The sequence below is a fragment of the Corythoichthys intestinalis genome, chromosome 1 (genome assembly GCF_030265065.1).
Source record: "Corythoichthys intestinalis isolate RoL2023-P3 chromosome 1, ASM3026506v1, whole genome shotgun sequence".
Classification (NCBI taxonomy): Eukaryota; Metazoa; Chordata; class Actinopteri; order Syngnathiformes; family Syngnathidae; genus Corythoichthys; species Corythoichthys intestinalis.
The window spans coordinates 32796953-32824732 of record NC_080395.1 but is presented as its reverse complement, the minus strand read 5'-3'; the positions used below and the strand labels follow the sequence as shown (position 1 = coordinate 32824732).

Sequence of the window (27780 nt, the reverse complement as noted above, 5' to 3'; positions counted from 1 at the left end):
AATGGACAGTGTACTGTAAATTAAACACAAAATAAACATATAATAAGCAATACCATTCAATAAAACTTACAATGTATAAGTGCTGAAAATATGTTTTTTTTGGGGGGCGCAGATTTTTCCAATACACTTTCCAAAGGAGAAAAAAACAAACCAAAACAAAACAAATCAATGTATTAGATTTAATAAATTCATATGTTGCAATTTACAGATGAGTATATATATATATATATATATATATATATATATATATTAGGGGTGTCAAACGATTAATTTTTTAAATCGAGTTAATTACAGCTTAAAAATTAATTAATCGTAATTAATCGCAATTCAAACCATCAATAAAATATGCCATATTTTTCGTAAATTATTGTTGGAATGGAAAGATATGACACAAGATGGATATATCCATTCAACATACGCTACATAAGTACTGTATTTCTTTATTATTACAATAAACCAACAAGATGGCATTACCATTATTAACATTCTGTTCAAGCGATCCATGGATAGAAAGACTTGTAGTTCTTAAAAGATAACTGTTAGTACAAGTTATAGACATTTTATATTAAAACCCCTCTTAATGTTTTCGTTTTAATAAAATTTGTAAAATTTTCAATCAAAAAATAAACTAGTAGCCCGCCATTGTTGATGTCAATAATTACTTACACAATGTTCATGGCTGCTGAAGCCTATAAAATCAGTTGCACCCAAGCGCCAGCAGAGGGAGCCAAAACTCCGAAAAACACAAGTACACGTTTCACTGTGCTGTCATTGTAATATGTTTGAGTGGGGCATTTGTGCGTTAATTGCGTCAAATATTTTAACGTGATTAATTAAAAAAATTAATTAACGCCTGTTAATGCGATAATTTTGACAGCCCTAGTATATATATATATATATATATATATATATATATATATATATATATATATATATATGGCGGAAAACACAGACAAGACTGAAAAAGCAGCTTCTGCGCTTGCACTCCTCTTTAAAAGAAACTGCAGTATTTTAAGCCAAAAAAACTGTTGTGTTTGATAGAACAATATATCTATAAATATGTCTATAATGTTTTTTTTTTTTTTTTTTTTTTTTTTTTACAGATTTTAACTGTAAAATATCCAGATTCTTCTGTCATGGTATTTACAGATGAACTGTATTTTTTACGGAATTTCTCTGGCAACCACAGCTGCCAGGTTTTTTCCATTTACAGGATTTTTTTACAGTGCAGTCAAGGGTTAACGTTTACACCACCTTTGGCATGAAGTCTTCTAAAATGGTTTTCAGAAAGATCATTTTGAAGTTCAGAAAAATGTGCAAAAATTAGGGCAAGAAGTATCAGTAACTGTATAACAGGATGAGTCACGTTTTCTGGTATTTTCAGATAGATGATAATGAATGAATCTTGAAATATGATAATCTCAATACTTAAAACGCAACATGCACTCTCAAAATATTTTTTTCATTCACTCATCTTTTATTTTACAATCAGTCACATTTAGCATGATGTGGTTATAATATACAATGTGTCACTGTACATCTGTGTCATGTTACCGTTCTGTCTAAATTTCCGCATAGTTGGATTCTCAGTGTACAAAAGTTGACACTATGGTTATGGTAGCAGCGCTAAACATGTTCAGTATTCATGAATAACATTTATTTTTAATCAACAGATGACTTACAAGCCACGGACTCTGCAGTTGTCACGTGGAATGGAACAATAGCTCTTCAGTGATTGAGCTGATTCAAAAAGGCAGAAGTGCATGAGAACAAACAAAAAAATGGTGAGCAGCAAACGCGCTTGTGGTTTTCAAATGTGTTTTATAAGAACAGTGGGACATTATCTCAGCTGTAAAGTTATTAAATTAGTTAAAAGCTAGCATACCTTCTTCACTTACTACTTACTGCCACCACTATTTCTACTAACACTACCACTACAAATTCTTCTTTGTAATTTCTGGCAGTTTAGATACTGCATCTGCCTCTCACAGATCAATGTTAGTATTACATCAGCTATGAGACCTGGTTTGGAGCATGACACTCAATAAACATCGGCCACATTCTCCAGTATGCGCACGTCATAAAACACTGCATGCTTTTCTGCAAGGTGAAGCGTTACACATTATTATCAGTTCATCCAACAAGGCTATGTTAGGACAGCATTTCCCTAGCCGTTTGAGTTAACTACTCCTTGCTGCATGAACTGATCAAGACTTGCTTGAATGACACAACGACAACAGGCTAGTTGTGATTTGTTGAGAATGACAACCTGGATGAATGAAAATACAGTATTCATTGGCATTCATGTGCATGATTTAAAGAGCCTCAGAACTCATTAGGCCACCTATCTTTGTGTCACAAAGTTTACCAGGTTACACATGGTGGGTGTGTCTGGATGATGTCTGGAGAGTGCTTATGGGTAAAACCACCTCTTTTATTTATCTGTGGCAGTTTATGTGAAGCATGTGTTTTCCACACTTTCAATATCAGGAAGCCATGGTTAACTGTCAAACTTAATCAGGTTACAGACACCTTTCGAAGTCGGGACAGAGCCCTGTACAAGTCGGTCAGAAATCCGCTGAGAAAGTAACATCCCCAAAGCTATACAATGAAACTGAAAACACCTTTTCCCCGTCAAAATCTCTGTTCCAGTGCGAAGAGACTTACAATTTCATGATTAAATTCCATAGGCATTCTACAATATACTTTAAATCTCTGCTCTAATTAATCCCAAAAGCCAAATGTATTGTGCGGATTGGAGATCAAGTTCTTCCACACTGAACTCATCCTACCTCGCTATGCGCACTGGAAACAGAAAAGGGCCTCCCTCAAACTGTTCGCAAAATGTTGTAAGCATACAGTGTAATCACGTCTTGGTAAGATGAGGTTTTATGTTGCAATGAGAAGTTTATTACCAATATGATGATTAATTATTTCGGATAAGCATAATACTCCAGAATATTGGATTTGTGTGTTGAACAAATGAACACTTAAATCCACAAAAATACAAGGAATGGCGACTGGTAAATTTATGGTCTGTTTTGCCTCAGGGTGATACTTCAACAGCAACTTTCAGAGTATTTGTGACATCCTGCTGGGACTTTCGTGGCGTCCTAGGGCTACCGGCTGCTCTCCTGCCAGTCTGTGGGCTGCATGAGCCAGAAGCCTGATTTTTGCGCTGGAGTAATGGGCTCCTGGAGCCTTTGGACTTGGCCGGCGTTGTTAAAGAGTCCAAAATCTTGAGCGACCTCAGACCCAGGAGACCGCAGAAGTAGTTACAATGGTGCTGCGAGACAAAGCCCTCAAAAACTTCAGGCCTGCCTTCAATTTGGAAGCCTTGATGTCTGCAGCGACAACAACAGAATACTGAAAAATCATGTTACAGTATCAATTACTTAAACAACACTATAATATTATACCAACCCAGTAGATCTAACTGTAATTCCAATGTTGGTGACCTTTGTATCAACCCCTGAAAAATAGCACAGAAGAGCATGATTATATTAGGTAAAAGCTGATGGAAACTCATTTCGACTTTGATTTGGATTTTGAAATCATTGACCTGCTGGAGGCATATCTCAGTTTTGGAATTAAAAAGCTACCTTCAAGTCGGGTGATGAGTAGATTTCCGCTGGTCCATTGAAAGATCCAGTGCTGCAAGGCGCAACACTTGAGCCCTATGTCAGAGGTGGCTTTCGTCTCAATTTTTCCCATATGGTCCATTGCAACATATTTCTGGTAGACTCCTGCCAAATCAGCCTCCACCGTAGCATAGGGAATAGTGTTTGCTGGCCGGTACATTAAGTGGACTGGGATGACCCTGGTTTGTTTAGGACCAGCGTTAAGTTAATAACACTAAATACAAACCATAGCAAGATAATCAGCAAACACATTTCCATTATTTTTACCAAGCAAAGCGCTTGAGTTTGGTTCGATATCGTACTCGTACTTGTTTTCAACACAAGAGATATGGAAACAACATTGGGCCGAGAATTACAAAAAACTGACAAGAACTGAAAGAAAGAAGGGAATTAAATACAAACAAAGTAACGAGACAACGAGGAACGCCTGAATAAAAGACACAAGCGGACCCAGGAAGTTGAATAGATAAAAATGCAGAGCAGCGCCGTCAACATCGTGAAATGATAAACTAATCAGATGTCAGGATAATAACAGAATAAAACAAGGAAAGGAACAAGCAAAATCAATGCAAAAAGAGCTTTCAGTAACACTTTACAATAAGGGTCCCATAATTAACATTAGTTAATGCATTTTTGGACAACAACTCATGTTTAAGTAACATGACAATAATTGGCACGAGGGGTCACGTGACCAAGATGGACGCTTAGCAGAGAGGCTCCGTCACACCTCCAACATTACTAACAAAAACCCTTTTTAAACTGCCATCATTTTTTGAAACTGATACGCGCAAAGGTTATGTCGCAAAAACCAGCTTTGAAATAGTGTGAAATCTTCACCCGGAGTCGAAAGATCACCCCGGCTACTCTCCCGACGAGTAGCGATAGCATGGCTAAAGCTAACACAGCCATGCCGGAAGCTACAAGCAACACGGAGATATCGACCAGTATGGACGCGATTTTGTTTGAACTCCGGTCCATGCGGGGTGAATTTGGAGGAAGACTTGATGGAATTGATCAAGGGTTGAACAAAATAACAACTGCACTCACTGCTCTGGAAAGTAAGCTGACGGCTACTAAACAGGAAGTCGCCGCTAATGCGAGCCGCATTGAACAAGCAGAGGTACGCATTGCCACGAGTGAATCCGCACAAGAGGAGATGGATAAACAATTGAAACAAGCTTTTAAGCGAATTGTGCATCTGGAAGAAAAAACAGAGGACCTCGAGAACCGGGGAAGAAGAAAAAACCTTCGTATCTTTGGACTACGGGAAGGATCCGAAGCAGGTCGGCCACTAATTGATTTCATCGCCGAAATGCTGCCTAAATGGCTAAACCTTCCAACTCAAAAGACGTTCACACTCGACCGGGTTCATCGTACACTTGCGGCAGTGAGACCAGGCCAAAATAGAGCTGTTCTTGTCCGCTTCTTGAAATTCCAAGACAAAGAGCTCGTATTTCGTGAGGCGAGAAAGCTCAAAATCACGCACGAAGGACAACAACTGACCTTCTCCCAGGACTTCTGCGCCGAGACTGTCCGTTTCAGGAAAGGATTTCAACCAGTTATCCAAAAGCTTATTGAGATTGAAGTATTTCGTGGATTTAGATACAACCCATGCCAGCTCAGAGTTGTCCACCATGGAAAGCTCCGGTTTTTCTCTACACCACAGGAAGCCGAGGAATTTTACAAACAATTTCTTTTGACAAGAGAGGATGGATCTTCGTGAAGACTGAGAAGATGGATGCGTGTGATTGTTGAGTCGAACCAACGCATTCAAATGAATGCACATAACAGGTGACTCTAAATTTGGCAGTATAGACTTGCTCTGTATACACCTTTCTCTTTTCTTCTTCTAAGCAGTTATGTTTGAGAGATTTTTCTATTTTCTTTACCGACAAGGGTTGAAATGCATAAAAATTAGGAGGCTGTACGGAAGCCATTTTGTTGTAATCTGGAGAGGGCCACGTTGATTAGCTGCTCCCCAGTTTTGTGGATCAGCATCCCTATACTTTATTATCTCACTTTGGGTGGGCTTTGTATTCCACTGGATGGAATGCAGGGGTTGGGCAAGGGATTGTTTCTTTTTTGTTATATGTTAAGTTGGTGTGAGAGTGTGGATGAATGTGTAAACTTGCAAAAAAAAAAAAAAAAAAAAAAAAAAAATCCCTATATTATTTCTTCTTCTATGTAAATTAAACATTTTATGGACAGAATAAGCCAAGAAAATAATTTCAATGTAATAATAACTAGTTGGAATGTCAGGGGCATAAGAAAATTAACAAAATTAAAGAAAATATTGAACAGAATAAAAGACATTAAATCAAAAATGGTTTTTATACAAGAGTCTCATTTAACAACATCAGATATTCAAATATTAACAAAAAGATGGCCAGGTCAGGTGTTTCATGCTCCCTTTACTAGTCAAGCTAGAGGGGTAATCACCTTGATTCATAAATCAATACCATTTCAAAAATCTAAACTTATTGTTGATCCAGGGGGAAGATACATTATTGTTCAAGGGACAATCAATTCACAAAAAATAAATCTTGTCAATCTATATGGCCCTAATGAAGATTCCCCATCTTTCTTTGATAAGCTTTTTCTGACAGTTTCTGCTCTTGATGGAAAATATATTGTGGGGGGAGATTTTAACTGCACTCTCAACCCAGTACTAGACCGGTCCACTGAAAATGATCACACACATATAAAATCTAGAAAGTTATTACAAAATTATATGCATGACCTTGCATTACAAGACATATGGAGGGCTAAAAACACAACTATCAGACAATATTCATGTTTTTCAAGTAGCTTTAAAAGTCATTCGCGTATCGATTATTTTTTAATATCTAATACACTACAAAAAAATGTGGAAGAATGTTGGTATAATAGTATTGTGATAAGTGATCATGCACCTGTATCAATAAAAATACAACTGGGCAATACCGACACAAAGTCAAATAGGTGGAGATTTCAAACCTATTTATTAAAAGATAAATCGTTTATCAAGAATATTGAAAAATCCATTGAAACCTATTTTGAACATAATAAAGAAGAAACTTCTGCTAATATTAGATGGGAAGCTTTTAAAGCATACATTAGAGGGGAGATCATTAGCTATACAAGCTCTCTTAATAAAAAAATAAACCAACAGATGAGATCTTTAGAAAATGAAATAAAGACATTGGAAACTGAACTATACAAAAGTAATGACCGCACTAAATTACACAGTTTAACTATTTTAAGAGCCAAATATGACAAAATCTCAACAGATAAAGTGGCAAAACAACTAATGTGGACAAAACAAGCATTTTATGATCAAGGTGAAAAAGCAGGCAAACTGTTAGCCTGGAGAATTAAAAAACAACAAGCTGATAGAGCCATACTAAGTATAAAATCAGAAAACAACCACATTACAAATGATCCCCTTGAAATAAACGAAAAATTTAGAGAATTCCTCAAGAAACTATATACATCAGAATGCATGGCAAATGATGGTCTTCAAAATACATTCCTTGATAAATTACAATTTCAACCATTATCAGAGGATGACAAAAAAATACTTGACAGCCCACTGTCAAGAAATGAAATTTTGGAAGCTATTGGTAATCTGAACAGTGGGAGAACACCGGGGCCAGACGGAATACCGATAGAGTTCTATAAAACATTTAAAAATAAGTTGACCCAGCCACTGCTGGACATGTACAACGAATCATTCAGAACAGGGACTCTTCCAGATACATTGAGATTAGCCACAATTACATTGATTTTAAAACCAAACAAGCCACAAATGGAATGTGCCTCATATAGAGGAATTAGTTTAATGGGATGTGATATGAAGATATTATGTAAAGTATTTGCTAGAAGATTAGAAAAATATATTCCAAAATTGATATTGGATGACCAACAAGGCTTTGTTCAAAAACGACAAAGCTATCATAATATTAGGCGAGTGCTGAACATAATGCATGAGAAACAAAATGCTAAGGATACAGCAATGTTAGCAGTGGATGCATGTCAAGCATTTGATAGGATAGAGTGGAATTATCTTCTAAAACTTCTTCCAAGATACGGACTAGGGGAAAAAATCGTAAAATGGATCAAGTTACTATATACAAACCCTGCTGCTCAAGTCCTAACTAACACCAATATATCCAAACCATTCATTTTGCAACGTTCAACTAGACAAGGCTGCCCTCTGTCCCCTATTTTGTTTATTCTGGCGATGGAACCATTGGCTATGGCAGTAAGAACACATCCTGGAATATCAGGTATCGCTCTAGGAGGAATAAATCATGTAATATCTCTATTCGCAGATGACATAATATTTTTTCTGTCTGAATTGAAAAATACTATCCCAACCCTGGTTAATTTATTGGAGGACTTTGGTACCTTTACAGGATACAGAATCAATAATAATAAATCAATGCTCATGTTCCTGAACGAAGAAGAACAAAGAAACCCCCCAATAAATACCCAATTTACAATTGCAACAAATGGCTTTAAATATCTGGGTATTAGGATTACTCCAAACTTGAACAAACTTATCGAGTCAAATTATCACCCTCTGGTGGATGAAACTACCGAAATGTTAAATCGCTGGTCAACTTTACCCATCTCTATGGTGGGACGGATTAATACAATAAAGATGTCAATACTACCCAAATTTTTATATTATTTCCAAACAATTCCTTTGTCATTACCACAGAGCTTCTTCGACAATATGAATAAGATATTTAGAAATTTTATCTGGGATAAGAGAAAAGCAAGACTTCGACTCAAATTACTTTACTTACCTTATGAAAGAGGAGGCCTGCAACTCCCAAACCTTAGATGGTACTATATGGCTGCTCAATTAACATCAGCTACCCACTACTTTAACACAGACTCTCCCCCCTCATGGGTAAAGATTGAACAGCAATCAATATCAACAAACATACCAATCCACAGTTATCTTTATTCTGCAAACCTGAAAAAACTAAAAAAAGACACAAAAAATCCCTTTCTAAATAATACGATAGTTAACTGGCACAAGGCGCACAATCTCGTTGATAGCCCTATAACAATATCTTGTTTCTCTCCTTTGCAGAATAATGATAATTTTCCACCCGGGAGAATGGATGGAGGCTTTAAATTATGGAAAATTAAGGGTATTGAAACAGTTGGAGACTTATATGAAAATGGAATATTGCTTACATTTAGTTCTCTATGTGAAAAATATCAAATCCCCTCAAGACATTTTTTCAAATATTTGCAAGTAAGAAATTTCATTTACACAAACTTCGGAGATGCCACACATTCTCCCAATCTATCACCGATCGAGGAAATAACACACAAGCAACCAAAAAATGGTCTATTGTCAAAGATCTATAATTTACTAATTATTAACTGTAAAGAGTCATCAGTTGACAAATTGAATGCTTGGAGAAATGACCTGAAAGAAAATATTGCTGAGAGTGATTGGAATGAAGCCTGTTTGAGAGCTAAAAAAAATACAATAAATACTAGGTTAAAACTGATTCAATACAAATGGTTAACAAGAATGTACATAACTCCTGAAATACTACACCACATGTCTGGTAACATTCCCGATACATGCTCTAAATGTAACGACTGTAAAGGTACGCTCTTACACTGTGTATGGGAATGTTCTAAAATTCAGAACTTTTGGAAAGATATCACTAAGTGTTTATCAGTTGTATTTAAATGTAATGTACCTACTTCGGCCAAACTTTGTGTTTTGGGGATTTATCCAACGGATGTATTAATAACCCAAAACCTGAGAAAATTGTTAGACTTTGGGTTACTGCATGCACGAAGAGTGGTTGCCCTAAACTGGAAGAACATGGAACCTCCCTCGCTAAGACAATGGATTAAGGAACTTTCGGAAAACATAGGAATGGAAAGACTGACCTACATCGCTCAAGGAAAACAAAAAGAATTTGAAAAACTATGGGACATATACATGTACATTGTATTAACAGTCTGAGATCTTAGAATGTAATTACGTCTTCTACATACAGATATATTTTTCATTTTGTCTTTGCAAGCTGTGTGAATGTGTGTGTGAATGTGTATTATTTTTCTCTTTATTTTATTTTTATTTATTTAATTGGGTTGTAATATATGGCCTCCTCGTGGTCATCTTGTTTTGAATTATCAGTTCTTGTCCTTTTTTTTTTGAAAAATAATAAAAAATGCTGTCTATAACATGACAATAATTCATTTAATCCCTTATCTAACGTTTATTAATATATTAATTAACATGAGTTAATCGATTAGTTAATGCATTTTAAGAGAATAACTAATGTTTAAGTAACATTACAATAATTAATAGCTTATCTAACATTTATTAATATATTAATTGACATGAGTTAATGCATTAGTTAATGCATTAGTTAATGCATGACCAGACAGTAACCAATAGTTTGGTAAAATTCAAAATATATATAGGCCTATATAGGGTTAGGGTTTGTTAACTTAAGCATTTATACTTTCTTAGTTAACCCTTGAGAGTCGAAGGACGCGCTGGCGCGTCCTCAGCGCACGTCGTCTTTGAAGCGCCCTCGCGTTTTAATTACGTCACCCACATGCCGTTGGTTGGTCTCGTTTTAAAGTGCGGAAGTTGCGGTTTACTCTCATTATTTGAAGTCAATCGACCAACTAAAACGTGAGATATTGTCATTTAAGTTTTATAGTTTTATTGTCCTCTCAAAAAAAATATTAAAACGCTGCATGGATCATTTGTTTATGTCTATATTTCCATCATTTATTGTCCTTTTTCAAAACGGAATCTCCATGAAAAAAACACAAATCAAACGAACCCTTTCGAAGTCACAGTGGAAGCACAAAATGCGTTTTTTTTATAAATATAACTGCCGTGCGAGGTTCCACCGAACGAGAGGGAGGAGTGTTCTGAAGCAGCGAGGTGGCGAGCGACGGCCGTTTGGATCGAGCGAGCGACTTTGTGTGACTTTGAGAATGAACGGAAAACTAAATTTAGCGCAAGCAATTGTGCTTTTTGATCAACTTGAGGAAGAGGATGGTCCAAATTCGTCATCATCGTCTTCTTCGGAAGAGTCCTCAAGTGAAGATAGTGACGGATTTGAACACGTGGGTGACGCCATCGACGAGCAGGGGTAAGCCAACTCACTTTTTTTTTAATGCTGAAAAAGTTTCTTTTGAAAGTTTCTTTTGATATTGTAAGACAGTTAATTTTGATGCAATATAAGTGTGTGTTTATGTATATAATAATAAAATGTGCATATCAGATCAAAGTCGTGCGTGCACTGTGTGTATCCCAGGCAGGAATTTATAATTTTGGGTGTTCTTCTTTCTATATAAAGATTAGGGATGTAGCACATATTTAGCTATGGTATTCTTTCTATTGTCATAAATATAGATTTCCATTATTATTTATTGCTGTATATATTTTTATTTGATACTTTATTATTTTCATAAATACTTTTTTTTTCATGTACATTTATAGTGACAATGAAAAATCTACATTCACTGCCCGAATGGAAAGCGGACAAGGGAGAAGGGGTCATCATGGAAGAGCGATGAGATGTCAGCGGAGGAGAGGCTGGAGAAGTCAGCGCGGCAGAAGCCGATCACCACTGACTCAGCCTGCACCTGTGCCATGGAGCACAGAACAAGACCCAGACACTGCCCCACAGTGCAGCCGGTTCACACCCCGGAGACCACCAGGACCTCAGGTGAATCGTGACCATGCATACACCCAAAGCCAAAGCAGCAATGGCGTGGCTCAGTGGTAGAGTCGTTGTCCCCCAAACCAGAGGTTTGTGGGTTCGATTCTCCGCCCTGATGAACTCGTCTAAGTGTCCTTGAGCAAGATACTGAACCCCACGTTGCTCCTGGTGCTGCGTCACCAGTAGGTAGATGGCGAGATAGTGTAAAGCGCTTTGAGCGCCTTGAAAGGTGGAAAAGCGCTATATAAGTATAACACCATTTACCAATCCATGTGCCAGTCACCATCTGTGACGGGGCAGAAGGGAGAAGCAAAGCAACTCAAGGCCGGAGGAAATGCCAGCAGTGCGCAAAGGGTGGAAAGAGGACCGACACCCCATGGAAGTGTGGGCTGTGTGATGTAGCCCTGTATCTAATTCCAGGACGAAACTGCTTTTCGGAGTGGCATGCCTGAAAAAACATTTAACTTGTTTATTGTAAATATTTTTGAAAATACTTTTTTTCCAATGTTTTATATATATATTTTTTTTCCCACAATGAGTCTTCTCAATTTGTGTATATAAATGTGTGTTCAAGAAGCTTGATTGTGTGTTTATAGTTTTCATCAGGTGATGGGCCGCAATACCTAAACTCATAAAGAGATGGCCTCTAAACACTTTTTGTGTTAGATGGTATATATTTTTTCACTGTTCTTCACTGTTTGGTCTGCTGTATATAACCTGTTTTGACTAGAGCATGTATAAAGGCAAAAAACGCCAATGGCTATACCTGTTGTTTATGTTGAATTGTCAAATATAAGACTATTTATTCTAAATTTTTTTGGTTGAATGTTCATCCTAACATGTTGAATAAATATTATAAAGTTTCAAAACGGTTCGTTACGCATGTTTGGTTGTCAATTGGACATCAATATTAAAAATTTTGACAAAATGATTTTGGAAATTTTGGTCTTTTTCGGCCCAAAATGATGATTTATAATTGGTCAGTGAAAGAAACAACAGTTTGGACATGAAGTTCAAGGTGTCACAAAAAAGGGACCAAACCAGGCCATCGTAAACAATTCTTTCTTTGAAATATAAAGGCAACTTCAAAGGCATGCAAAATCAGACAAAATAGACCCAGACCTTAAAGGGTTAAGGGACACATGTGCTACACTTTGCAATAAGGGTCCAAAAAGCATTCAGTTAAGGTTAGGTTTTAATATATATCATACATTACTTAACATTAATTCACATATACATTAGTGCATTAATCAATAGTATACTGGTACTAGTAAATGATTGTGTTATTTTAAAATCAGAAACATTGCTCTGTGAGTCCTTGGGTGCTGCTAACCTGAAGTATGGTATTATTTCACGTGAATGTACCTCATAAGTATTACTTAACTTTAATTAACCATTACTGAATGTTTTTTGGACCCTTATTGTAAAGTGTAGCACATGTGTCCCTTAACTAAGAAATTATAAATGCTTAAGTCACCCCCCCAACCTTTATTAACCATTACTGAATGCTTTTTGGACCCTTACTGTAAAGTGCAGCACATGTGTCCCTTAAATAAGAAATTATAAATGCAACAAACCCTAACTCTAAACCCAAAACCCTAACCCAGTACTTCTCAAATAGTGGGGCGCGGCCCACTGGGGGGGCGCAGAGCGATGCCAGGGGGGGCGCATGTGACCTCGGGGAACATGCTTTTTTTTTGTTTTTTTGCCGTACTGGAATAAAGTGTACTTGCACATCCACTCAGTAGGTTGCAGTGGCGCTCTCATTTTCAGAGTACGCGCAGTATTTTTGAACTAAGGAAGAGCATTCAGCACACACAGAAAACAGATATGAAGAGCAGTGTGCCACCGCCATTTTCCGACCGGACTCACTCACGCAGCGACCCACTGTCTTGTCCGGTTCTCACGTCGCCGCCCGAGAAGTGCCATTTTCGGCTTGGGATCGTCACGACGACCGCCCTCACCTACGGTTCTACCTCGGCCGCCGCTTTTTTCATGCTGTTTGCCTTTTAGCTTTGACTTTTAATATAGTGGGTGATGAGGAAAGACCACTGTTTACTGTGTCTAAAAATAATTATAGCGGACAGCCAGAAGCCAAATCAATTAAGACGCCACTTAAAGACATTAGACCCCAATCTCCTTGATAAGCCGCTTGATTGTTTTTCAGTGAAAACGTGCCGAATATTGCCAACAATCGTCCTACTTTGTCAGTGTTATATCAATAATCCAGTGAGCATTGTTAGCATGCTCATTGCAAAATAACTCCACACCATTGCAAAGGAGGTAAATACAGTGAGCAGCAAAAATAAAAACTGTCCTGTCCAAGTACACTCTTTTTTTTCTTTTATTCAGTTTTGTTTTTTCGGTCAATTTTTTTGGCATATTGTCCTCATGAGTGAATGTTTCTAATCAATTTTAATTTGTTTTTGCTTACTGATTTTATTACATTTTATTTTTCTGTATCAAATGGTCAAAAATGTACCGTGAGTGTATTTTTTTACAGTTTGGATGTGACTTTTTTTTAAAATTCAGGCAAATTGATGCACGTCAAGTCTTCTCTGTTACAAACAAAACAATGTTAATAAAGTTATACTTTATTTTAAGTTGATCTATTTTACTTTTTTTCTTTATTAGAAAAAAAAGGACACAATGTTAGGCAGATGCGTATTTATAATAGTAATTTTATAGACAAATGATACTATTTACAGTGGCGGCAGAGAGTTTGGGGGGGGCGCGAAACATTTACGGCTTCCTTGGGGGTGTGTGACAGAAAATAATTGAGAAGCACTGCCCTAACCCAATATAGGCCGATAGCTTTAGCTTTAGCTAATGCATTAGCTAATGCATTAACTCATGTTAATTAATATATTAATAAATGTTAAATAAGCAATTATTTTAATTATTGTATTGTTAACTAAACATTAGTTATTGTCTAAAAATGCATTAACTCATGTGAATTAAGGGACGCTTATTGTAAAGTGTTACCGAGCTTTCAATTTTGTTGCCTGTGTGAGAAGAAACTTACTCAAGAGGAGGTCCAAAGTTCTCAATAACTCTCGCCTCTGCAGAGAAAATTTTGCAGTACTCCCGGGCCAGATTCTGAATTTTACAGTGCTGTATCAAGAACAATGTAAAATATATTGTTATAATTCCACACAACACTGAGCCATCCATTTGGAACTGAAACATACCTGCTTGACCAAGTCCAAGTTTCTTTCAGTGAGGCCGTGTTCCTCCTTGCCCCCATAAGCGATTTCGCGGTTTACTTTGATGATACATGTGTGACCAGACTCAAAGACAGGCTCCAGGCCATAAATGACTTTTGCCCTCCAGACCTTGTGGGTACTGCCTTCGTCGATACAGGATTTGTCCACCATTACCCGACCAAACAACTTGTTGCCCCATACGCCACTGTCAGCCACACCTTTGTTGAACACCAGGGGTGCCATTTCTATCTCTTCTCCAACTTGATGAAAGTACAAAAAAAGTTACTGAGAAATGAATTAGGCTTTAAGTTACATCAAAAGTTAACATCTCATCTTACCACCATGATCCTCGCGCTGAGAAATCCTACCCAAAACTGCAGCACATCGAGAGAAAGAACAAACAAAGAATTGTTCCAGCTAAATAGTGAAAATATTGTTGTGTCAAGTGACTACATACTGTCTGAACCGAGCAGAAATTCAGTCGAGTCGCTCCCATAGTCATTTGTGATAGCGCACTTGTAAACACCAGAGTCTTTACTTGATGCTTGAATGACAGCCAGATTGACCTGGCTTTCATCTGTGGCGCTGTGGCACAAATATGCAAATGAAACACAGAGAATCAGTATTCATTTGAAAAAAAATGTTTCTCCACTAGGAATTTACCTTCTTGTAATCCGGGCAATCTCCACATCATTTCTATACCAAGCAATAGTCGAGTCGGTGAGAATGTTGAAGAACTGGCACCATAGTTTTAAGTGTCCCGAGGTATCAGCAAATCTTTCACTGCGGATCTTACGGATAACTTGAGGAGCTAAAATGGAGTGATGTGAGAATTTTGTTCGTAAAAGGCATAGGTTTCACAGAGTAACTATGTCTATGACGAGGTCTACGATGTGCCCAACAATTGACAGGCAACTAGTCCATGATGAACCTCAGCAACAATTAAGCAGCGACCTAAATAAGGACAATCATAGAATATGAAAGGGGCAGAAAGGTTCTGGACATAAAAAGAACTTTACCTTTGCATGGGTCCAATCTGTCCTCACTTGTCTCACTTTTAATGTCCTTATTGAGTGGTTGGCTCAATGTCACAGCAGATGTCTTCTTTCTGCCTAGCGTTGGCGATCGCTTCTCCACAGGAGAACTTATCTCATCATTGGGATGAGGAAGAAGAGGTGACTGTCGTGTGCAGTCTGGAGATGGCATGATTGTCACGGTACTTGTTGAAAGCATACTGTCTGGTTGAGAAACCTCTTGCTTTTCAGGTTGGGTATCTGGTGGTAATTTGGCTTCCCCAGATTTGTCCATGGAGGAAGGGATTTTACGACGGGCCCCTGAGGCTAATTCTTGCGGAGTAGCAAAAGAATGAGAAAAATCACCATCTTTTTTCTGCAATAACAGATTAACTTTGGGATTTGAATTCGGCAGAATATTGTTATCTGGATTGCATTCAATCATTGTCCGCCCTTGGATATTAAGGCTGTTTTCTTGGGTATCTGTATCAATGAATTGTGGACTTGGCATCACCAATGAACAACCTTTTGGATTGTGTTCTATAATAAGTGTTTTGTTAGTGTTTCCAGTACTTTCCTGTTGAGTTTCAGTGTGAACTTTAATATTGGGTATAAACTTTTCCATATAACCCAAAACTCCTATCTGATCACTTTTTGTCTTAGATGCAGTTCTTTGAGTTTCTTCCTCCTTTGGATTCCTAGCAGAAGAAAGGTAGGTTTTTGAAGAACCCGCAGGGGGTTTAGCTACAAAATCTTGATTATATTCGACTTTGCTACCAGGAGCAGATGAGGGACTGGGAATGGGATCTTTATGAAAAGTATGACTCTTTCCCAGATTACTTTTCTTTGCAAGATGTTCAAATGGAGACATTTGAGCAACAAGATTCTTAGGTAAGCAATCAGATACTGATTTACTGGTTTGGGTTTCATCCTCTTTAGGATTCACAGCAACAGAAAGGTAGGTTTTTGAAGAACCTACATGGGGTATATCTGCAAAATCTTGTTTATAATCTACTATGCTAACGGGATCAGTTGAAGGATAGAGACTAGGATCTTTTTGAAAAGTACTACTCTTTCCCAGATTGCTTTTCTTTGCAAGACGTTCCATTGGAGAAGTTTGATCAACAGGATTCTTAGGTAAGCAATCAGATAATGATTTACTGGTTCGGGTTTCTTCCTCTTTAGGATTCACTGCAACAGAAGGGTTATTAACAGGACCTGCAATGGGAATGTCCACAACATCTCGATTGCATTCTATTTTTAGGGGCTCAACGACAGATGAAGGACTAAGAATAGAATATTCTTCACAAGTCCTATTCTTTCTGATATTAATTTTGTCTAAAATATTTGCCTCTGGAGAAGTTTGAGCAACGGTGTTCTCTGGAATGATTTCAGGTTCTGACTTCCTCCCTTGAGTTGCTTTATTCTTAGGATTCACAGGATCGGTATCCAAGTTATTTGAAGCATTTACATGGGGAACAGATGCAGTATCTCTGAGGGAATCAATGAAAGATGACGGATAAGTACTGGGATCCTTTTGAAAAATCTTATTATTTCCAGGATGGCTTTGCTGTACCCGATTTTCATTTGGAGAGCTTCTATTGACACTGTTCCTCGGTATGTTGTCAGATGCCTTCTTCCCTTGTGGTGTACATTGACCTTTATCATTTAGAAGGTTTTGAGGTTTATGTGCAGTAGCTGGATTGTCTAGCAAGTCTGCAGGGAAGTCGTTTGAGTCAAGAGTGCTTATTTGGGCTCTCATCATTTCTGCAACAGATACGACTCTGGCCACCGGTTTGGGGGTTTCTTGGAATTCTCTGGACTGCTGCTCATTTGGGATTAAAGTTTTTTGGGAATGTTGACCAGCAGCTTCATCCTTCACTTGCTTGTCTTTAGAAGACACAACATTGTTACTAGTGACTTGAGCTACTTCATCTCTGCTTTGTTCCGGTTTTTGTATCTTTGGTGCAACAGTGACTGCTGTCACTAGTTTATCAATTTTTTCATTTGCCACCAATTGCTTTTTAACTTCTTTACCATCTAGCTTTTTATTACCTTGTGCTATTAACCCTCCAACAGATTTCATGTCTAAACAAGCTTGGCTTTTCTTGTCCACAGATGAAAAAACTTTTGACCTTTGTGGGATCGCGTGGCCTTCACTCGATCCCTTGGATTGAAGCTTTTTGTGTTGTGGAACTGTAACAATAGGGGAGCCAAAATGTGGCTTGACATCTTCTTTTGACGCTGCTCCTTTTGATGCAGTTTTCCACTGCTGTTGTGTGTTCGTTGCTGCCAAACGGCGATCAGGTGGAGGCTCTGGGCTGACAGGTGCATCATTCCCACTCATCCATGTCGGGGCATGTGTAACCTTGGGAGACAATGCAAGCATGTTTCCAGGCTGTAAATGCTAATGATACTTTATCCCTAACCGTGCAGGACATGGGTAAATGTGTAATTCCAACAACAGCAACAGTGTAACCAGCAACAAATAGAAATCTGTGGAAGTACCTTTGGCTACATTAGATATTGTAAATTATGAGAGACTCGTGCATGTGGCCGCTTGTTTACTACACTGCAAAGTAACAGGTATTTCCTGTATTTCATGGAGGATTTCATTTGAGAGACGAGCATGAGAGACGACCGTGAAAGACAACCGTGTGTTTACCACAGTGGGGCAAATAAGTATTTAGTCAACCACAAATTGTGCAAGTTCTCCTACTTGAAAAGACTTGAGAGGCCTGTAATTGTCAACATGGGTAAACCTCAACCATGAGAGACAGAATGTGGGGAAAAAAACAGAAAATCACATTGTTTGATTTCTAAAGACTTGATTTCCAAATTAGAGTGGAAAATAAGTATTTGGTCACCTACAAACAAGCAAGATTTCTGGCTGTCAAGGAGGTCGAACTTCTTCTAACGAGGTCTAACGAGGCTTCACTCGTTACCTGTATTATTGGCACCTGTTTTAACTCATTATCGGTATAAAAGACACCTGTCCACAACCCTCAGTCAGTCACACTCCAAACTCCACTATGGCCAAGACCAAAGATCTGTCAAAGGACACCAGAGGAAAAAAATTGTAGACCTGCACTAGACTGGGAAGACTGAAACTGCAATAGGTAAAACGCTTGGTGTAAAGAAGTCAACTGTGGGAGCAATTATTAGAAAATGGAAGACATACAAGACCACTGATAATCTCTCTCGATCAGGGGTTCCATGCAAGATCTCACCCCGTGGCATCAAAATGATAACAAGAACGGTGAGCACGAAGGGACCTAGTGAATGACCTACAGAGAGCTGGGACCACAGTAACAAAGGCTACTATCAGTAACACAATTCGCCGCCAGGGACTCAAATCCTGCACGGCCAGATGTGTCCCCCTACTGAAGCCAGTACACGTCCAGGCCCGTCTACGGTTCATTAGAGAGCATTTGGATGATCCAGAAGAGGACTGGGAGAATGTGTTATAGTCAGATGAAACCAAAATATAACTTTTTGGTAGAAACACATCTTTTCGTGTTTGGAGGAGAAAGAATACTCAATTGCACCATACCCACTGTGAAGCATGGGGGTGGAAACATCATGCTTTGGGGCAGTTTTTTTGCAAAGGGACCAGGACGACTGATCTGTATAAAGGAAAGAATGAATGGGGCCATGTATTGAGAGATTTTGAGTGAAAATCTCCTTCCATCAGCAAGGGCATTGAAGATGAGACGTGGTTGAGTCTTTCAGCATGACAATGATCACAAACACACAGCCAGGGCAACAAAGGAGAGGCTTCGTAAGAAGCATTTCAAGGTCCTGGAGCGGCCTAGGGAGTCTCCAGATCTCAACCCCATAGAAAATCTGTGGAGGGAGTTGAAAGTCCGTGTTGCCCAACGACAGCCCCAAAACATCACTGCTCTAGTGGAGATCTGCATGGAGGAATGGGCCAAAATACCAGCAACAGTGTGTGAAAAGCTTGTGAAGAGTTACAGAAAACGTTTGGCCTCCGTTATTGCCAACAAGGGTACATAACAAAGTATTGAGATAAACTTTTGGTATTGACAAAATACTTATTTTCCACCATGATTTGTAAAATTTCAAAATCAAACAATGTGATTTTCTGGGGTTTTTTCCACATTCTGTCTCTCATGGTTGAGGTTTTCCCATGTTGACAATTACAGGCCTCTCTAATATTTTCAAGTGGGAGAACATGCACAATTAGTGGTTGACTAAATACTTATTTGCCCCACTGTATATTAGCTGTTTATATCTACAGGTTTTTAAAAACACAATTAGTGGTTGACTAAATACTTATTTGCCCCACTGTATATTAGCTGTTTGTATCTACAGGGTTTTTTAAAACACAATTAGTGGTTGACTAAATACTTATTTGCCCCACTGTATATTAGCTGTTTCTATCTACAGGTTTTTTAAAACACAGTTCTCACGGATTAGCTGTAACTATTATACCAAGACTGCCATTACACTTTAATCCTTCACACCCCTGTGTGTTGGGTGCTCATGCACCCCCAAACTGCTTTTAGGTGCCACACATGACCTAGCGATTGAAACAACATACGTAAACACAGCAATGAAAATGTAGTCTGATTTAGAATAGCAGAACACTTTGGTTCAATTGCTGTCAAACTAAGGTGAGACGCTAATATTGATCCAGAGATGTAATGTTTGTATCTACTAGCTTAGCATTAGCATTAGTGGCAAAAAATCACAAGTTTTATATACAGTACTGTAATTAACTTAGGAAATAGATACAAATCCCCTCTTTGACCCCACATTCAACTTTCATTTGACTTGTACATCATATAAAACATATCACTGTTACATTAAAATAGGGTGATGAGTTCGGTGTATCATATCACGGATTTGTGGTCCAGACAGTCTCAAATCCACATCACGTCTGAGCATGAGTTGCACCTCCTTTTATAATTAGCAACAGAGGTTCCCCTAGTCACATGACATTCCCGAAAAGATCAGATAATCTCAAATAATAATGACCCATTTTGTGCTGTAAAAAATGACCTCAAAAGCCTTTTAAATGGTTAATTTTGATTGCTCATTTGCGAGATAAAGAAGTATTTGAAGTAAATGATGATATGACATCAAAATGAAAAGAATTGGAAAATAAGCACATTTTACCTACTGCAACGCTATCTACCGTAATCTGGACAGGCTGTTATGTGGCTATTTTGTGTTGACTTGTGGCCGCACTGGAATGTCAATCATTTTGAGAGGCACTTCAGTTGAGCCGCGACTTGTCAGTAACTGTGCCCACGGTTGCGTAACCCTTGTCTGTAATAAACATTCAAAATTCTACAGTAGCTAAAAACCTTTGACTGATAATTTTGTGTTTATGCATGCTCATTATTTAATATCTAGTCATATAACATACGGCAGCCCTCCAAATACAATCGTTGCAGGAGTTCTAATTTGTCAATTTGAATTTTTAAACGTTTTTATATTATTTTTGAAAAGAATGGTTCGATTAAAAAGCAGTTTATCTTTGACCTAAAAAAATAGCAATATATTTAAAACAGCTCTCAGTAATAAAGTGTAACTTATGCCTTTGAGGTTTCTGTTTTCACGAAAGCCTTTAGTGTCATTCATTAAACAGGGTCCCATAAAAACTAATGCTAATCTTTTTCAACTTATTGCCACCCTGTTGCATGAGTAAACACGAGTGCATCATGAAGCTCCAGTGGCACTGCAGAGCTATGACGTCTTTGCTATGAATAGCAGCAGGTTGCTTGATTTGGCTGCCACGATGTAGCTACCCCGTGAGCTCATGGGAGAAGAAAAAAAAAAGCTCACCTCACTCTGCATGGACGAATTCCTTTGTCTCGCTTTTGTTTCCTTTTGAGGCAGCTGATCTGAGGGCTGCTCAGGTAAAGCTGACTTCTTCTGGAGGATTCTGTCCACTGGTCTTGGGTCAGTCAAATGCTGAATGACTGGTTCTGAGTCCTGTTGGTGTTCTGGTGTACTTATTAGTCTGGAGGGTATGACAGGATTCTTTTCCAGCACTTTCTCATCACATTTTTGGTCACTTTCTTTGTTTTTCTTTGCACTTTCTGGTGAACGAAGCGCCTCAGAACTTTTTTTCCTTAACAATTTTCCAAATGGTCCTATCTTTTTGACATTCTCAGACTCTTTTGTTTCCTCAGGCGTCCTCTCACCCCTTGGGAAAATCTTGATCTTCTTCTTGACAAAGGCAGTCTTGGCAATGCCAATCTCATTATCAGTTTCAGACTTAGCTAAGGGTGCAAGTGTCTCCTCCATTGGTTCCTCTATAGGTTCCTCCACCCTGACTTTTGAATCCTCACCAACTGATTGAATAAACTCCTTGGGAACCTCATCTTCTTTGGAGCTGGGCACGCTGGAGAAGACCTCTACGGTGGAACGCCGCTTCCTCTGTGTGCGTTCCGGGCTGATGCTCCGAAGCGGCTTCTGGTTCTCCTTCCCGCTTCGGCCCTCCGTTCTTTGCTTGAGCTTTGCAAAGTAGCGTTGGTGGATCTTGAACTCGTTCATTCCGCCTACCTCCAGTACCCCGGAGCATGACACAATACCTTTGCTGTTACTGGCTGATGCCTGGTAGATGGCGGCGTCCTCCACAGTACAACTGCGAGGAGAAGCCCATAGTAAACTTTGACAATATTATAAACTATAAGTGATGCCTAATTCAGATAAACATGAATTAAATCAATGTTGTTGACATATTCAACAAATATTCTAATGGTATATGAAATACTTACTTGTAAATATGCAGGGAATGGTTCTGCCCGTTGCGAAATATTTCATATTTAGGAAGACCACACAGTCTGTCCAACTGTTTATCATCCTTATACCAAGTAAGCTGAGGGATAGGATAACCTGGAGACAAAAAAAAAAACAACAACCTTTGTTGATAAAAATTGTGAGGAATCATGGATAAAGTCAATGGCTTTCATAATAATTTACAACTGAATTGATATTTTGTGCAATTTATGTTATGTGATAAGTGTTTTATTAAACTGTCAATTAAAAAAAAAAAAAAAAATAAAAAAAGGTGACCCCCAGCATTAGAGACACACGTGCATATTAAAATCCTAATATAATTTGTCAAAGTTTAATTCAAATACAACACGTACAATAACCTGTATAAATGCATTTTTTTCTCCATTTAGCCTGAACAAACAGACACAGATGCTCACCAGTCACCACGCAGAAGAACTTGACATTGGAACTCTCTGACACAGCTTTGGACTTGAGAGTGGTCATGAAGGCAGGCTGGGTTTCTTGTGTCAGTTGAGCTATCATGCTGCATAGTGTGCTCCTGTACAAAGAGTAGACTTTCAATCAAGGGCGTAGGTTTGCATAGAGACGGTAGAGACATAACACTACTAACTTTTCAGGATGCTAAAATTGTCCCCACCAACTTTTAAGCAACCTTATTTGCATTATATAATGAGTTCAGTTATATAGGGAATTTAGATTGTCTTCCCATATGTTTTAAGGAGAGAATTGACCCTACCATTATTAAGTGAATTATTTCAAATTTTGTTTATGTCTGCTAATTAAAACCAGACATTTATTCTGGAAGTTTTAAAAATGTTTCTTTTGTAGTTTTTGAAAACAAAGGTTTGAATCGAACAGTGTATCACCTGAACCAATGCACGTAAAAGTTAGTATCAGACAATACCGATTTATTTTGCATTGCTCATTTAGCCTATCAATTAATTAGGTTCATATTCATGAGAAATGTGGCCCTGACCCCCGTTCACCCAATCAGTTTGGTTTTATTAATGTCCTGTCCCCGGCAAAAAGTGTACATGCAGGTTATGCTGTTATTTCGTCCCTGCCAATGTTGAGACCTAACCTACGCCCTTGTTTCAATACTCTCACTACAGTGGAATAGCACCACTAGACCTCAGACCACCACCTAGGCTGAATAAACCAAAAAATGGCAAACGCAAAATATACAGTGGGGCAAATAAGTACTTAGTCAACCACTAATTGTGCAAGTTCTCCCACTTGAAAATATTAAAGAGGCCTGTAATTGTCAACATGGGTAAACCTCAACCATGAGAAACAGAATGTGGAAAAAACCCAGAAAATCACATTGTTTGATTTTTGAAGAATTTATTTGCAAATCATGGTGGAAAATAAGTATTTGGTCAATACCAAAAGTTCATCTCAATACTTTGTTTTGTACCCTTTGTTGGCAATAACGGAGGCCAAACGTTTTCTGTAACTCTTCACAAGCTTTTCACACACTGTTGCTGGTATTTTGGCCCATTCCTGCATGCAGATCTCCTCTAGAGCAGTGATGTTTTGGGGCTGTCATCGGGCAACACGGACTTTCAACTCCCTCCTCACCCTGTGGCGTCAAAATGATAACAAGAACGGTGAGAAAAAATCCCAGAACCACACGGGAGGACCTAGTGAATGACCTACACAGAGCTGGGACCACAGTAACAAAGGCTACTATCAGTAACACAATAAGCCGGCAGGGACTCAAATCCTGCACTGCCAGACGTGTCCTCCTGCTAAAGAAAGTACACGTCCAGGCCCATCTGCAGTTTGCTAGAGAGCATTTGGATGATCCAGAAGAGGACTGGGAGAATGTGTTATGTTCAGATGAAACCAAAATAGGACTTTTTGGTAGAAACACAGGTTCTCGTGTTTGGAGGGGAAAAAATACAGAATTGCACCAAACTCACTGTGAAGCATGGGGGTGGAAACATCATGCTTTGGGGCTGTTTTTCTGCAAAGGGACCAGGACAACTGATCTGTGTAAAGGAAAGAATGAATGGGGCCATGTATGGCGAGAGTTTGAGTGAAAATCTCCTTCCATCAGCAAAGGCATTGAAGATGAGACGTGGCTGGGTCTTTCAGCATGACCATGATCCCAAACACACAACCAGGGCCACAAAGGAGTGGCTTCCTAAGAAGCATTTCAAGGTCCTGGAGTGGCCTAGCCAGTCTCCAGATCTCAACCCCATAGAAAATCTGTGGAGGGAGTTGAAAGTCCGTGTTGCCCAACGACAGCCCCAAAACATCACTGCTCTAGAGGAGATCTGCATGGAGGAATGGGCCAAAATACCAGCAACAGTGTGTGAAAAGCTTGTGAAGAGTTACAAAAAACGTTTTGTACAAAGGGTACATAACAAAGTATTGAGAGGAACTTTTGGTATTGACCAAATACCTATTTTCCATAATGGTTTGCAAATAAAAATTCTTTAAAAATCAAACAATGCAATTTTCTGGGTTTTTTTCCAACATTATGTCTCTCATGGTTGAGGTTTACCCATGTTGACAATTACAGGCCTCTCTAATCTTTTCAAGAAGGAGAACTTGCACAATTGGTGGTTGACTAAATACTTATTTGCCCCACTGTATTTATACCTAAAATAAAAAGAAATCATCAATTCATTGGACTGAATTACATTAGAAATGACAAACCCTATCCATAACTTCACATTACATTGGAAAAAATCAAATTAAATTAAAATAACAGGGCTTTATCACAATTTATTGTGGATTTACTTAAACATGCACACTTGCGCACATACACATTTGCTCACACCATGATCTATGTCTGGTGTTGCTATCCTCTTCAGTGTTGAGGTCAATGAACACTTTCACAGTTCAAGGCATGCTCCTCACTATGCAACTCAGAAACAGATCATGACACAAATGCTCTTAAAGAGCATAAATGCACATAGCCTTTGGCCTCTAGGCACCACTTCAAGTTGCCATTTGATTAAGCAATGATTACACAGAAAATACTACTTCTAATTGGCTTTAATAAGAAGGTCTTGAAGCAGAAAACTGTTCACTTGATGTTTGTTAGTTAGTTTGTTTGTTTGTATGCATCACTTTCAGAATTTGATCCTTTCATTTCTAATATTCTGCATATATTTTCTCATTTAGCCACAAAAAAACATTAACTATTACGCAGGTTTAAATTATGCAAACCACAACTAAGACAAAAATTAGAGCCTGTCCTGAGTCAGTATCTTTGAGTTTAAGTCAAAATATAATGTTTTTCCTCTTTTAATCCAAACAATGTCCAATTCAAAACCCTACTGCTAATTCTCAGTACATGCATGTCCACACATACAGAATGTATCAGTTTTTTAAGTGAGGAAAACAAGGCTACTGCAAACCATAATCTATTTTTTCCCTTTTCAATTAAAATTTAAAACCCAAATGAAATAACACTCAACTCAATTTTCTTTTATTATGTTTGGGATATTAATGTACAGCACTTTGTTGCAGCTGTGGTTGTTTTTAATTTGTGATATAAATAGAAATAGTCGTAATTGTTTGGTCTTAGCTTTTATGTGATAGCACAATGTTGTGTAAAGTTGGTTTATACGATATAAAATATGCAATAACATGATAAAATGTGTTTTAAAACATTAAAAAGATGCTTACTAAAACATCAGTGTTTTTTTCTGGTTATATACTATTTCTCAGTAGAGATACAGTGGGGCAAATAAGTATTTAGTCAACCACTAATTGGTAAAGTTCTCCCACTTGAAAATATTAGAGAGGCCTGTAATTGTCAACATGGGTAAAACTCAACCATGAGAGACAGAATGTGGAAAAAAAAGATAAAATAACATTGCTTGATTTTTAAATAATTTATTTGCAAATCGTGGTGGAAAATAAGTATTTGGTCAATACCAATTTCAAGGTCCTGGAGTGGCCTAGCCAGTCTCCAGATCTCAACCCCATAGAAAATCTGTGAAGGGAGTTGAAAGTCCATGTTGCCCAATGACACCCCCAAAACATCACTGCTCTTGAGGAGATCTGCATGGAGGAATGGGCCAAAATACCAGCAACAGTGTGTGAAAAGCTTGTGAAGAGTTACAGAAAACGTTTGGCCTCCGTTATTGCCAACAAAGGGTACAAAACAAAGTATTGAGATGAACTTTTGGTATTGACCAAATACTTATTTTCCACCATGGTTTGCAAATAAATTCTTCAAAAATCAAACAATGTGATTTTGTTTTTTTTTTCCACATTCTGTTCCTCATGGTTGAGGTTTACCCATGTTGACATTTACAGGCCTCTCTAATATTTTCAAGTGGAAGAACTTGCAAAATTAGTGGTTGACGAAATACTTATTTGCCCCACTGTAGCTATCTATTTTTTCATATATACTTGATATATTTCAAGGGAAAAAAAAGAGTTTAAAATAATATTTTAAATGAACAAAATTAGAATGCAATAAATTAATCAATAAATTACAATTGCAATCACTCCATTACTGTATCTTGTCGATAATTATGACAAAATGTGTTGTCCCAATCTGCTCTCTATCGACATAGCACTATTTTCTGGGGGAGAGGGTGGGTTACTCCACTTTATGATGTTAAGTGCACAAAGTTACCATCCTTCTGTACCTGTTCTCTGGCCTGACGTTGGAGATGTAGCTGCAGCCTCCAGGCCGACTATTCCCAGAAATCCCATTCCCATGGCCTGATCTTCCATTGGCCGAATGGGAACGTGTTCGCCGTGAACCCATTTAAAAGTACAAAAAGGTTTTCCCAAAGAAGAAAAGTCACCAAAATTCCTGAAAGCTATTCTAGACGGCAGCTGCAAAGAAAAAAACACACATTTACTGGGGCCATTATAACATTACACAAGATAAAATCAGTGATATGTGCAATATCCTAATGGAGTGCACGCACCGTGGACGAGGTCACGTCCCTCTTTGACAGATGCCCCACAGCTCTGACTTGAGGCTGTGTGATTTCCAATCAGACAAGGGCATGCGTACACACACAGGCTGCTGCGGTACTATTTTTAGTGGGCCCTCAAATAGAAGAAGACTGAAACACACCACCCCCAACCTGTCGGCACACCATTGTGTACAATAGGATGCACCAGGCGGCCAAACAGCACGTCACCACTGAAGGATGACATACTGCAGATTTGGAGAGGACAGAAATGTGGAAGTCAATTCAAGTTTATGGCATAGTTGGTGTCTTCCAATATAGAAAAATAGTATTTGTTAGCAGTAGTTATTTAAGTCTGTAGTAGATAAATATTAAGTATCTTAACCCTTTTATGCATAAATATGATTTTTTTTTTAAAACTCTTACAAGGCACTCACTTAACTCACTGGCTAACTGTCCAGTACATTTGGACTGGAAGTCTAGTATCGCCAATGGCAATGAAACGTGAGCATTCAAAGCCATCCTCCCAGTTTAAATGAATT

At 38.2% G+C, this 27780-nt stretch overlaps 1 protein-coding gene across 1 annotated transcript; it reads right to left on the bottom strand.

The window, feature by feature from the left end:
- Window positions 1-1151: 1151 nt before the first annotated feature.
- Window positions 1152-27287, bottom strand: LOC130921681 (alpha-protein kinase 3-like). Its single transcript, XM_057845870.1, has 14 exons — window positions 27251-27287; window positions 26963-27155; window positions 22760-22881; window positions 22322-22439; window positions 21384-22188; window positions 15576-17937; window positions 15220-15367; window positions 15014-15141; window positions 14895-14930; window positions 14542-14816; window positions 14376-14464; window positions 3603-3820; window positions 3424-3472; window positions 1152-3344 (listed from the first exon to the last, which is right to left on the bottom strand). Exons 2-14 carry the CDS (start codon window positions 27082-27084, stop codon window positions 3047-3049), a joined length of 4770 nt encoding a protein of 1589 aa, XP_057701853.1. The 5' UTR covers window positions 27085-27155; window positions 27251-27287; the 3' UTR covers window positions 1152-3046.
- Window positions 27288-27780: the final 493 nt, after the last annotated feature.

Bases quoted from the DNA above. Each gene is read 5' to 3' on its own strand.
- LOC130921681 (XM_057845870.1), bottom strand. From the start codon at position 27,084: ATGGGTTCACGGCGAACACGTTCCCATTCGGCCAATGGAAGATCAGGC. The intron at 22,882-26,962 runs GTACAGAAGGAT...CTCTTTGTACAG, and splicing joins AACGTCAGGCCAGAGAACAG to GAGCACACTATGCAGCATGA. The intron at 15,368-15,575 runs GTAAAGTTCTTT...ACTCCATTTTAG, and splicing joins CAGATTGGACCCATGCAAAG to CTCCTCAAGTTATCCGTAAG.